The 14,373-nt window shown below is 40.6% G+C and overlaps 1 protein-coding gene across 2 annotated transcripts in view; it reads left to right on the top strand.

The window, feature by feature from the left end:
* Positions 1-5,886, top strand: part of ZP2 (zona pellucida glycoprotein 2) — a 159,051-nt gene extending 153,165 nt beyond the window's left edge. The window contains exons 11-19 of one of the 2 annotated variants that reach the window (XM_055562799.1): positions 546-672; positions 1,466-1,653; positions 1,737-1,828; positions 1,924-2,048; positions 2,203-2,392; positions 3,934-4,069; positions 4,144-4,240; positions 4,648-4,731; positions 5,713-5,886. In XM_055562799.1, coding sequence (XP_055418774.1) covers positions 546-672; positions 1,466-1,653; positions 1,737-1,828; positions 1,924-2,048; positions 2,203-2,392; positions 3,934-4,069; positions 4,144-4,240; positions 4,648-4,731; positions 5,713-5,858 — 1,185 coding nt within the window. In that variant the 3' untranslated portion in view covers positions 5,859-5,886. Of the gene's footprint in view, positions 1-545; positions 673-1,465; positions 1,654-1,736; positions 1,829-1,923; positions 2,049-2,202; positions 2,393-3,933; positions 4,070-4,143; positions 4,241-4,629; positions 4,732-5,712 lie in introns of both variants that reach the window. The other variant, XM_055562798.1, reaches the window with a different exon arrangement.
* The last annotated feature ends 8,487 nt before the right edge of the window (positions 5,887-14,373 follow it).

Here is a 14,373-nt window from a genome sequence, read left to right as displayed (position 1 = left end):
TTCTCAAGTAACTGAAATTCACTCTCAAACACCAAGTCTTTTTCAACTTCAATGGAAGTTTTCCTTGTGTTTTTGTTCACTGAATAGCACAAACTCCAATTAAGCATCTAATGATGAACCTCTCATGGCCTATTTAAAACAGGGCAATTGGAGCCAAACTAGTGTCCCCTGCTATCCTCAGTGAAGCCAGTCTTGACTGATGCAATTGCCAGGGACACAGAATAATCTTATGTTGGTGTATATGTTGCAATAACATTTTATAACTCCTGGATATGCAAGGTACTCAGCTCTTTGGAGGCTGAATTAACAGATCAAATTTCAATGTCTAGTACAAAGAGCATGCAGTGCTGGGTACTTGAGGGCATGAACTTAGAGAAATTTCCTGCCTCAGGAAGAATCCCGTCTGGAGAAGTGATGTGATCTCTTGCTCTGGTTTAAAGGAAACCATATTCAGTCCGGAGTGTGCCTTGCAGATTTCAGAGTACTTCCTTCCTATCTGCCTGCTCAACAGGCTGTGGCTGCTAACTGACATTCTTCCATTTCAGTTCTCTGAAAAATGCCTACCCTATCAGTTCTACTTAGCTTCACTCAAGCTGACGTTTTATACTCAACTGGAGATGGTATCCATGGTGATTTATCCTGAGTGTGTCTGCGAGACAACAGTTTCTATAGGTAAAGATCATTTTCTTGAATAGTTCTACATTCTACATTCTCTCTTAGCTCTTACATGGGGGAAAGTGTACAGAAGTTCAAACTCTGTGCTGCTTATACTTTACGGAAATGGAAGACTGGTTAGACCACAAATAGCAGTCTAAGCTGCTATGATAGGAATCTAAGGAAGACAACACTTCCAAAATACACATACAGGAAGGTTTCACAACTGTTCAATGTTTCTAAGTAACCTGGTTATGCTTCATGTTAGAAGTCTGAGCCCACCATCTAAGTAAGATTGCCTCAAATCTGAAATTAGAGGGACTATGAGTATTTCCCCAAACTCTTAAATTCCTCAAAGAACATGGAAGTTGGTATTTACCCTTGTTTACTATTGCCTCTGTGCTCCTTTTTATTTGTATCAGGTCAAGTCAAATAGAAAAAATTAGTTGTTGCTTCAACTTCCCCTCAAACCAAGATCTGTGAGTCTTGAAAGAAGGGACTTTAGGACACAGGCACTACACTTTAAGCCACATCAGGGTTTCATCATGGCTTTCTTACCCCACTTGGTGCCTCTTCCCATGTCTCCTGCTCCTTCTTCCTTTGGATGAAAAACCCTTAGAGCAAGCCTCACTGCCGTCTAGGTACCTTGGGGTCTCCCTTGTAATGCAAGCTGCTTGTCAAGTTATTTTCCCAAGCAGACTTAAGACAAATTCTGTTGCCTCCTGATGAAAATCCAAACTTCATTTCATTTCAAACTAGTAATGACAATAGTCACATAGCACACATTTTTTAAACTCCCTCCACTATATAGTTTCAGGGGAGCTGTGTACTCAAGATGGGTTTATGGATGTCGAGGTCTACCGCCATCAAACAAAACCAGCTCTCAACTTGGACACTCTTAGGGTGGGAGACCTCTCCTGCCAGCCAACCTTTAAAGCTCCATTTCAAGGACTGGTGAAGTTTCACATACCCCTGAATGGATGTGGAACAAGACATAAGGTTAGTATAAGATTAGTATTGGCACATAGCAAGAGATTAAGACTTACCTTTGAGATAACTAACCACTTTCTCTAACCTTTAAGTTTGACAATGGCAAAGTCATCTATGAAAATGAAATACATGCTCTCTGGGCGGATCTTCCTCCAAGCACAATTTCCAGAGATAGTGAGTTCAGGTGTGACGCAATTGCTACTTAACTTTTTTAAGTGATAAACTCGAGCAGTCTTTTAACCTAAAATTCTCAACACCCCCACCTACCCACTCTTACAGAATGACGGTGAGGTGCTATTATAGCAGCAGTAACATGCTAATAAATACCAACATCGAAAGCCTTCCTCCTCCAGTAGCCTCAGTGAAGCCAGGTCCACTTGCCTTGACCCTGCAAACCTACCCAGGTGAGACATTATAACCTAAAAAATCTGCTTAAAAACTTTCAGGGGACTCATTCCTAAAATGAACTTTGCACCAGACTAGAGTAGTAGCGATGCTTAAGCTTCTGTTGCAACCATCAACTACTTGAGTACCAGAATATTTTCTACTCCATTGCAGATAATTCCTACCTGCAACCATACGGGGACAAGGACTATCCTGTGGTGAGATACCTCCGCCAACCAATTTACTTAGAAGTGAGAGTCCTAAACAGGACTGACCCCAACATCAAGTTGATCTTAGATGATTGCTGGGCAACATCCACCATGGACCCAGCCTCTCTCCCTCAGTGGAATATTATTGTAGATGGGTATGTATTCTCCACATAAGGTAGTCCAGCTAATCAAACTGCCAGTAAAAAATTAATAAAATGCTCTATGGGCTTGAGAGGAGCACTATATCAAAGGCCCTGATTTTTGTTATTTCTTACCAACCAGTCCTCAGTCTAATAAGTTGACTCCTGTCTTTCTTGTTACCCTTGAATCTAAAAGGATCCTTCCCAAGGAAATAATGACTTTAATACTCTTAACATCTGGAAAGAGAATAGATTTCTAGTTCCTATTTATTGAATAACTTTTTTGCTTATTGATAAGTCGTGTCTAATTCTTTGTGACCCCTTTTGACCTACTGGGCTCTTCTGCCCATGGGATTTTCCAGGCAAGAATACTGGAGTGGGTTGCCATTTCTTCCTCCAGGGGATCTTCCCAGCTCCATTGCCAGGCAGATTCTTTACCACTGAACCACCTGGGGAAGGTGCATTGAACGTGTGTGTGTCACTTAATCGTGTCCAGCTGTCTGTGATCCCATGGGGTATATAGCCCACCAGGCTTCTCTGTCCATGGAGTTCTCCAGGTAAGAACACTGGAGGGGGCTGCCATTCCCTTCTCCAGGGGATCTTCCCGACCCAGGCATCAAACCCAGGTGTCCCTCATTGCACACAGATTCTTTACCATCTGAGCCACCAGAGAAGCCCATTGAATAACTACCATGTGCCAAAAAACAGTGCTCTGTACTCCAGATGCATTGTCTAAACCACAACACTCTGTGAGGGACACTAGCCCTCTCACTTTATAAAGAAACCCAAGCTTACTACTTAAATAACTAGCCCAAAGTAATATTTAGTGATAGGACATGAATGGACTTCCCCAGTTACTCAGTTGTAAGGAATCCACCTGCAATGTATGATCCTCAGGAGACCTGGGTTCGATCCCTGGGTTGGGGAAGATCCCCTGGGGGAGGGAATGGCAACCCACTCCAGTTCTCTTGCCTGAAATACATACAGAGGAGCCTGGTGGGCTACAGTCCTTAGGGTCCCAAAGAGCTGGACACAGGAAGCTACAACCCTCTGCTAGCATTTAAAATAAAAAATGGCAGGAGTGCTCTACCCTTTTTTTATCAGCAACATAGACTAACTGCCTGGGACATAATACTCAGATTCATAAGAATTAAGCCATTGTCATCTGAAGAGCTACATAATTCTTGATGAGTTTAGCTGGAATACAAATAGTTATTGACACTTAACACAAAGTAGAAGAAAACCTAGCACAAGTAACTTATGACTTCATGGATACTGTTGGATAGTCAAGTCGGGTATATGAAATAAACTAAAAGTACAGGCAGAAGGTCTAAAGGAGGGCATGGCAACCCACTTAGTGTTTCTGCCTGGAGAATCCCCATGGACAGAGGAGCCTGGTGGGATACAGTCTGACACGACTGAGCGACTAAGCACAGCACAGCACGGGTAGAAGCTATAGCAATAGTCTTGAGGGTGTTACACATGACTGAATTTGAGCAAACGCTTGAGTCTGAGGTGAATTCAGCTGATGTCCCACCCTGAAATATACCTTCCAGCTGTGAATACAACTTGGACAACCACAGAACCACCTTCCATCCGGTTGGCTCCTCGGTGGCCTATCCTAATCACTATCAGAGGTTTGATGTGAAGACCTTTGCCTTTGTGTCAGAGGACCCAGTGTTCTCTCACTTGGTAAGTGATTAACTAGTTACCTGGGACAGGTTGACTGAGACATCAGTTCCACTCAACTCTTGTCTCCTCTCCAGGTCTACTTCCACTGCAGCGCCTTAATCTGCGATCAACTTTCTTCTAACTTCCCCCTGTGTTCTGCATCTTGCCTTGTGTCATCCAGAAGCAGGCGAGGTAAAATTCTCAAGTCTTCATTTAATATGAGTTTACTTAAAGCAAGCCTGATCCTTTCGGAATTTAGGAATGAGGGCTTTGTTTTTCATCTAGTCCAAGAGCCCAAGCAACCTGGGAGTCTGTGATGGACAGGTTCACAATCAGTCTCATGAACAAGTTTGTGTTTGCACATAAACTGTAGCCTGATCTCTTGAGACCCCCCAAAAGTTGTTCTTCCTGAGTCTAGGTAGACTCTGAACTTTGTCTTCTGATATTCTGATAATTCATCCTGCTCTTACAGTAAGGTGTATGTGCTCTCCTGTGAAGGGAGGCAAAATTGCATAGAGCAGGAAGTCCATACAGAGCAGGTGTACCCTCAAAACACTTCTCACCACTTCTCGTTAACCCAGAGGTCAAACTGTCTGCAGCCACAGGGGCCACTGAGAAAGAGAAGATGATAGTGAGTCTCCCGGGCCCCATCCTCCTGTTGTCAGATGGCTCTTCATTCAGAGGTATGGATTTAAAGCCTTGGGTATTTCTTTAACTGAAGCTCTTGGTTTTATGTTAGACTTAACTGTGCACAGATAACATATGTGTGCTCAGTCGTGTTCAACTCGTTGTGGCCACATGGACTGTAGCCCACCAGGCTCCCCTGCCCATGGAATATTTCAGGCAAGAATACTGGAGTGGGGTGCCATTTCCAACTCCAGGGGATCTTCCTGACCCAGGGATCGAACCTGCATCTCTTGTGTCTCCTGCATTGGCAGGTGGATACTTTACTATTAATGCCGCCAGGGGAGCCCACAGATACCAAGTGCTTATGATTACTCAAGAGAATGCATCTCTTCCCAGCAACAGGTTATGTTAGGTCTGTGTACCATTCCCAGAACCCCTTTCCCACAAGAAGGATCATTTAGTCTACCTACTGTCAGAGTCCTCACTGTTAATAACTAAAAAAATTCCAATTTTGTCACTAATGATACATTAGAATCCTTAAATCTTGGTCCTCAAATATTGGGCCTACCATAGAAGAATTTCAAGCTTTAAGAAGATGTGTGCTTGCTATTACAAAACTTTAGTCTTTACTAGATTATGTTAATATATCTTCATCCCAGATAGTCTTAATTTTAGGCCTAGAACTTGAAATTAAACTCACTTAAATCACTAGCTACTAACAGCAAGAAATCATGCACTTGGGACAACTCACCATATATATCAGTGCCAGAATGTTAAACAAGCTGGGAATGAGATCATTCCAGGTGTTAGCCCATCTGATCTGCGTGAAAGCAAGTAGGAAGTGGGAACAACCGTGGGAGTGGAGTACGGTGAGGAGGAGGCTGGCTTGAGGGGAAAGACTACACTCTTTTGCAAGTTCCCAAGTGAGCCCTTTGAAGCTTATTTTCACTTCCTTCTCTGGGTAACTTTAATTGTAAAGCTTCAGCTTAAACTAAGTGTAAGTGATCTTAAGACTTGAATGTCTGTTTCCTTCCCAGATGCTGTGGATTCTAAAGGGCATGAGACTACTGGATATGCTGCTTTTAAAACTATGGTTGCTGTAGTTGCCTTAGCAGGTGTTGTGGCAACTCTAAGCCTAATCAGCTACCTGCGCAAGAAAAGAATCACAATGCTAAACCACTAATTGGATTTTCAATAAAATGTGGAAGTAAGCCTCTTGTTTCTTAAATTTAGATGGACTTCAAGGACTCTTTCTTGCAATCATTTTTCTTTAGAGACTATAGTACCTTTCCACAGTCCTCTTGAAAGGCTTTGTTCTGTGTGGATGTGAATAAGGGTATTCCTGACTTAATTGCTTCCTGTCACCAGCTTTTTCTGCCCTCTACCCCCAAAACTGGCAGTGCCAGAGAATTCAATAATGGGACTTAGTGACAGTTCGCCTCTAGGGGTACATTTAGATGACCTGAATGTCTTTTACCTCTCCGTTCATATATACAAGATGAGGGCAAGTCACTCCTAATCACTGGAATAACTTCCGTTCTCTAAAAAGGAAAGGAAGCTGGGTATTCCCAAGGAAGTAATCTAGTATCATACTTAAAGTAGTATTTCCTAACTCAAATTGCTCTTTCCAATGAGTAGACAACTTCCCTGAGAACTTAAGGGATTCAGTTATTTTCCCATGCATTCCCAGTCTAATTAAAGACCTGCACTCTCTTTGGGGGATGGAAAGGAAGATTCTAGCTTCATTAAGAGCAATTACAACATTCCTTGTATCATTAAAACTACACAGCTGAACATGAGCCTCATAGCTGAGCCTGGAGAGCTGCTTTTTACTGGGTACTCAACTATTACTTTCTTTTGAGGCTACCCCTCTTAACTAGGCTGTAATTATGTCAAAATGACTAGTCTGCCTCTCACTGTAGCTCTAATATAGACATTAACTTGTATCCTTCAACTAGAAAAAAGTCTGATCTAAGCCAGAATCTGTGCTATGAAAAGTTGTACAGCCTCCAAATCTCTGTACATAGTGGACATAAATAGAAATATAAACATCTTTAGTGTTTGGACTTGACCCTTCAATTGTGACTTGTCATACTCCTGGGTTTTTCAAAACCTTGAAAGAATAGTATATATACTTGGTCATCTTGTGATACTGTAGGTCTTTAATGATGAATCTTCTGCCTTTTGTACAACAGAGCCTTTGATTCTAACTCCTTTTAAGAGTTAGATGATAAAATTCAACCCTGGTATAGGGAAGGAAACCATTACACTGATATATTGTACAAAAAGTCTTGTCTTCCTAGAGTAATAAGGTCAAAACTCAAGTTCTTATGAAGACTGTTTTTGGACAGTGCTTTATAAGAGAATAAGGCATTAGTCTGTCACTGATAAAAACAAATGGTCTTGGATTCAAACTTCCCTGTGGCTACATCGTGTTAGTGTTCCATATTAGAATCACAAATGTTGCATGTGCTGCATGAACTTCTTAAAATGGCATTTAAAAACTGCTGGCTACTTAAATGGCTTCCAGATCTCATATAATAGGCTGAATAATGACCATCCCCCCAACATGTCCACATCCTAATCACCAGAAACTGAATGTTGTTACCCAGTCATGCTCCCAAAAGGACTTCGCTGGTGTGGTTAAGAGTCTTGACATAGGAAGGTTATCCAAATGCGCTCAATCACAAGGTTCCCTGTAACACAGACATTAGAGTCAGAAAAGATGTACCAGGGGAAGCAGAAGTTAGAAGGATATTGTCCACAAACCAAGGAATGTGAGATGCCTAACATGGCTGGGAATGACAAAGAAATGGATTCTCCCCTAGAATCTCCAGAAGATCACAGTCCTATTGCCCCATTTTGGACTGTGAATCCCAAGGATATAAAATGACTCATTTCAAACCATTACTTTGTACTAATTTGTTACAGCAACAACAGGAAACTAGTGCACTTTCTAAGGAGCTGCTACTCACAACTTGTAAAACACTTTGCTAGAAATGCACATTTTACAGATGAACAACTTGAGCCCTAACAAATCTGTCTAAGGTATCAGAGTATATTCATAATGGAACAGGAGCCTTGCATCCCCAAGATGGTCTATTTGTGTCACAGGCCAGAATCAAAGTGATCTGGGCCTGAAGGCTGCCCCAGGGCAGGTTGGTTCTGATATTTTTGCAAAGGCAGAAATCTGAGAGAAGAAAGCCAAGCAGGCTATAGAGCAGCTGCTGGAATGAATATGTGTTGCCATGGTAGCCTGAAACAAGTATAATTAACAGTTGCTTAAAGTCATGTTCTCATAAAAAAAAAAAAAAAAAAAAACAGTTAGTAGAAGCAAAGCGTAAATATCAGAGAGAAGCAAATGAAAAAGAGAGGAAGGAGACAATAACAAAGATCAATAAAACCAAAAGCTAGTTCTTTGAGAAGTTAAACAAAATGACAAACCATTAGCCAGAGTCATCAAGATAAAAGGAAGACTGAAAACAATAAAATTAGAAATGAAAAAGGAGAAGTTACAACAGAAAACAGAAGTACAAAGGCTCATCAGAGACTACTATGAACAGCTATACCAATAAAATGGACAACTGGAAGAAATGGATAACTTCTTAGAAAAGTATAACCTTCCAAATGGAAACAGGAAGAAAGAAAATAAGAACAGACCAATCACAAGCACAGAAATCAAAACTGTAATAAAAAAATTTCCAAACAAAAACCTAGAGTCAGATGGTTTCACAGTCAAATTCTACTAAATTTTAGAAAAAAGCTAACACCTATCCTGATCAAACTCTTCCAGAAAGTTGAAGAAGAAGGAAAACTTCCAAACGCATTCTACAAGGCCAACATCACCCTGATACAAAAACCAGAAAAAGATGCCACAGGAAAAGAAAATTATAGGCCAATATCACTGATGAACACAGATGCAAAAATCCTCAACAAAATTCTATCAAATAGAATCCAAGAACAGATTAAAAGGATTGTACATCATGATCAAAAAAGCTAGTGAACGTGATGGAACTCCATCTGAGCTAATTCAGATCCTAAAAGGATGATGCTGTTAAAGTGCAGCACTCATAAGCCAACAAATTTGGAAAACTTGGCAGTAGTCACAGGACTTGAAAAGATCAGTTTTCATCCCAATCCCAAAGAAAGGCAATGCCAAAGAATGTTTAAACTACTGTACATTGCACTCATTTCACATGCTAGCAAGGAAATGCTCAAAATCCTTCAAGCTAGGCTTCAGCAGTATGTGTATACCAAAAACTTCCAGATGTACAAGCTGGATTTAGACAAAGAAGAGGAACCAGAGATCAAATTGCCAACATGCATTGAATCATAAAAAAACCAAGGGAACTCTAAAAAAAAATCATCTACTTGGGCTTCATTGACCATGCGAAAGTCTTTGCCTGGGTTCAGTTCAATTCACTCAGTTGTGTCCAACTCTTTGCAACCTCATGGAACACAGCACGCCAGGCCCCCCTGTCCATCACCAACTCCCAGAGTCTACTCAAACTCATCTCCATTAAGTCAGTGATGCCATCCAACCATCTCATCATCTATCATCCCCTTCTCCTTCTGCCTTCAATCTTTCCCAGCATCAGTGTCTTTTCTAATGAGTCAGCTCTTTGCATCAGGTGGCCAAAGTATTGGAGTTTCAGCTTCAACATCAGTCCTTCCGATGAACATTCAGGACTGATCTCCTTTAGGATGGACTGATTGGATCTCCGTGCAGTCCAAGGGACTCTCAAGAGTCTTCTCCAACACCACAATTCAAAAGCATCAATTCTTCAGCGCTCAGCTTTCTTTATAGTCCAACTCTCACATCCATACATGACTACTGGAAAAACCATAGCCTTGATGAGATGGACCTTTGTTGTCAAAGTAATGTCTCTGTTTTTTAATATGCTGTCTAGGTTGGTCATAACTTTCCTTCCAGAGAGTAAGCATCTTTTAATTTCATGGCTGAAATCACCATTTTGGAGCCCCCCAAAATAAAGTCAACCACTGTTTCTACTGTTTCCCCATCTATTTGCCATGAAGTGATGGGACTGGATGCCATGATCTTAGTTTTCTGAATGTTGAGCTTTAAGCCAACTATTTCACTCTCTTCTTTCACTTTCATCAAGAGGCTCTTTAGTTCCTCTTCACTTTCTGCCATAAGGGTGGTGTCATCTGCATATCTGAGGTTATTGATATTTTTCCTGGCAATCTTGATTCCAGCTTGTGCTTCATCCAATCCAGCATTTCTCATGATGTACTCTGCAATATAAGTTAAATAAGCACGGTGACAATATACAGCCTTGACGTACTCCTTTTCCTATTAGGAACCAGTCTGCTGTTCCATGTCCAGTTCTAACTGTTGCTTCCTGACCTGCATACAGATTTCTCAAGAGGCAGGTAAGGTGGTCTGGTAGTTGCATCTCTTTCAGAATTTTCCACTGTTTATTGTGATCTACACAGTCAAATGCTTTGACATAGTCAATAAAGCAGAAGTAGATTTTTTCCTGGAATTCTCTTGCTTTTTCAATGATTCAGTGGATGTTGGCAATTTGATCTCTTGTTCCTCTGCCTTTTCTAAAACCAGCTTGAACATCTGGAAGTTCATAGTTGTTCACTTATTGCTTAAGCCTGGCTTGGAGAATTTTGAGCATTACTTTACTAGCGTGTGCTGCTGCTGCTAAGTCGCTTCAGTCATGTCCAACTCTGTGTGACCCCATAGACGGCAGCCCACCAGGCTCCCCTGTCCCTGGGATTCTCCAGGCAAGAACACTGGAGTGGGTTGCCATTTCCTTCTCCAATGCATCAAAGTGAAAAGTGAAAGTGAAGTTGCTCAGTTGTGTCCGACCCTTAACAACCCCATGGTCTGTAGTCTACCAGGCTCCTCCATCCATTGGATTTTCCAGGCAAGAGTACTGGAGTGGGGTGCCATTGCCTTCTCCTACTAGCGTGTGAGATGAGTGCAATTGTGTGGTAGTGTGAGCATTCTTTGGCATTGCCTTTCTTTGGGATTAGAATGCAAACTGACCTTTTCCAGTCCTGTGGCCACTGCTGAGTTTTCCAAATTTGCTGGCATGTTGAGTGCAGCACTTTCACAGCATCATCTTTTAGGATTTGAAATAGCTCAACTGGAATTCCATCACCTCCACTCACTTTGTTCACATAATGCTTCCTAAGGCCCACTTGACTTCACATTCCAGAATGTCTGGCTCTAAGTGACTGTGTCGATCACAAGAAACTGTGGAAAATTCTTAAAGAGATGGGAATACCAGACCACCTGACCTGTCTCCTGAGAAATCTGTTTGCAGGTCACAAAGCAGGAGTTAGAATCAGACATAGAACAAGGGACTGGTTCAAAATTGGGAAAGGAGCACATCAAGACTGTATATTGTCACCCTGCTTATTTAACTTCTATGCAAAGTACATCATGTGAAATGCTGGGCTGGATGAATCACAGGCTGGAATCACGATTGCCAGGAGAAATATCAACAACCTCAGATATGCAGATGACACCACACTTAGGGCAAAAAGTGAGGAAGAACTAAAAAGCCTCTTAATTAAGGTGAAAGAGGAGAGTGAAAAAGCTGGCTTAAAACTTAACGCTCAAAAAACTAAGGTCATGGCATCCAGTCCCATCATGTCATGGCAAATAAATGGTGAAAAAGTGGAAACAGTAGCAGATTTTATCTTCTTGGGCTCCAAAATCACTGTGGACAGTGACAGCAACCACAAATTTAAAATAAACTTGCTCCTTGGAAGAAAAGCTATGAAAAGCCTAGACAGTGTATTAAAAAGCAGAGACATCATTTTTTCAACACAGATTCATCTAGTCAAAGCTATGGTTTTTCCAGCAATCATGTACAGATGTGACAGTTGGACCATAAATAAGGCTGAGTTTTGAAGAATTGATGCTTTCCAATTGTGGTGTTCGAGAAGACTCTTGAGTCCCTTGGACAGCAAGGAGATAAAACCAGTCAATTCTAAAGGAAAGCTGAATATTCACTGGAAGAACTGATTCTGAAGCTGATGCTTCAGTACTTTGACCAACTGATGTGAAGAACAAACTCATTGGAAAAAGACCCTGATGTTGGGTAAGATTTAGGGCAGGAGGAGAAAGGGGCAGCAGAGGATGAGATGGTTGTATGGCACAACCAACTCAATGGACATGAGTTTGGGCAAACTTGGAGATATAGAGTACAGGGAAGGGTGGTGTGCTACACATCATGACATCACAAAGAGTCAGACACAACAGTGACTGAACAACAATGACATCGTGATCAAGTGGGCTTTATTCCAAGAATACAAGGATACTTTAATGTAATTGAAAGATAACAACCATATGATCATCTCAATAGATGCGGAGAAAGCTTTTGACAAACTTCAACACCCATTTATGATAAAAATTCTCCAGAAAGTAGGCACAGAAGGAACATACCTCAACATAAAAAAGGCCATATACAACAAACCCACAGCAAACATTATTCTCAATGGGAAAAAACTGAAAGCATTTCCTCTAAGATCAGTAACAAGACAAGGGTCCCCACTCGCCACTATTCTTCAACATAGTTTTGGAAGTACTAGTCACAGCAATCAGAGAAGAAAAAGAAATAAAAGGAATCCATATTGGGAAAGAAGTAAGACTTACTGTTTGCAGATGACATGATACTATACATAGAAAACCCTAGAGATGCTACCAGAAAAATTACTAGAGCTCATCCATGAAAATAGCAAAGTCATAGGATGTAAAATTAATACACAGAAATCCTTTGCATTCCTACACATTAACAATAAAAAATCAGAAAGAGTAACTAAGAAAATAATGCCCCTCACCATTGTGACCAATAGAATAAAATACCTAGAAATAAACCTACTTTAAGAGACAAAAGACCTGTATGCAGAAAAGTAAGACACTGATGAAAGATGACAAAAACAGATGGAGAGACATACCATGTTTCCTGGATTGGAAGAATCAATATTGTGAAAATGACTTTTGTACCCAAAGAAATCTACAGATTCAATGCAATCTCTATCAAACTATGATTGGTATTGTTCACAGTACTAGAACTAAAAATTTCATAATGTATGGAAACACAAAAGACCCTGAATAACCAAAGCAATCTTGAGAAAGAAGAATTGACCTAAGAGAATCAACCTTCCTGACTTCAGTGTATACTACAAAGCTGCAATCATCAAAACAGTATGGTCCTGGCACAAAAACAGAAATATAGACCAATAGAACAAGATAAAAAAGCCTAGAGATAAACCCACACACCTATGAGCAAAACCTTTGACAAAGGAGGCAACAATATTCAATGGAGAAAATATTGAAGTCTCTTCAATACGTGGTGCTAGGAAAACTGTACAGCTATGTGTAAAAGAATGAAATTAGAACACTTCCTAACACCATACTCAAAGATAAACTCAAAATGGACTAAAGACCTAAATATAAGACCAGAAACTATAAAACTCTTAGAGGAAAACATAGGCAGAACATTCTTTGACATAAATAACCACAAGATTCTCTATGACCCACTTCTCAGACTAATTGAAATAAAAACAAAAGAAACAAATGGGATCTAACTAAACTCAATAACTTCTCACAGTGAAGGAAACTATAAACACGGTGAAAAGACAGCCCTCCAAATGGGGGAAAATAATAGCAAATTAAACAACTGACAAAGGATAAATGTCCAAAGTATACAAGCAACCCATACAGCTCAATACCAGAAAAACAAACAATCCAATCAAAAAGTGGGCAGAAGACCTAAAGCAGACATTTCTCCAAAGAAGACATGCAGATAGTTAATAAACACATAAAAAGATGCTCAACATCTCCCTTTATTAAAGAAAAGCAAATCAAAACTATAAGGAAGTATAACCTCACACCAGTCAGAATGGCCATCATCCAGAAATCTACAAACAATAAATGTTGGAGAGGATGTGGAGAAAAGGGAACCTTCTTGGACTGTTGGTGGGAACATAAATTGATACAACCACTATGGAGAGCAATGAAGATTCCTTGAAAATCTAGGAATAAATCTATGATATGACCCAGCAATCCCACCAATGGGCCTATACCCAGAAGAAACCATAATTGAAAAAGACACGTGTACCCCAGTGTTCATTGCAGCACTATTTAGAATAGGCAGGACATGGAACCAACCTAGATGCCCATAACAGAAGAATGGATAAAGAAGTTGTGAAACATATGTACAATGGAATATTACTCAGCCACAGAAAGGAACACATTTAAGCCTATTACACAAAGTGAAGTAAGTCAGAGAAAAACAAATATCGTGTATTAACTCATATATATGGAATTTTGAAAGATGGTACTGATGAACCTATTTGTAGGGTAGCAATGGAGACACAGACATAAAGAACAGACTTGTGGACACAGTGGTGGAAGGAGAGGGTGGAACGAATTGAGAGAGTAGCATTGAAACATATACATTACCATATGTAGAATATATAGCCAGTGGGAATTTGCTGTATAATGCAGGGAACTCAAATCCAGTGCTCTGTGACAATCAAGAGGGGTGGGATGGGATGGGAGGTGGGAGGGAGGTTCAAGAAGGAGGGGCATATGCATACCTACGGCTGATTCGTGTTGATGTATGGCAGAGACCAACACAATGCTACAAAGCAATTATAATCCAATTAAAATAAATTAATTTTTAAAATCTCTGATGTGTGGGTCTCTA

Source organism: Bubalus kerabau, chromosome 23 (assembly GCF_029407905.1).
Source record: "Bubalus kerabau isolate K-KA32 ecotype Philippines breed swamp buffalo chromosome 23, PCC_UOA_SB_1v2, whole genome shotgun sequence".
Lineage (NCBI taxonomy): Eukaryota > Metazoa > Chordata > Mammalia > Artiodactyla > Bovidae > Bubalus > Bubalus kerabau.
This window is presented reverse-complemented; position numbering and strand designations above follow the sequence as displayed.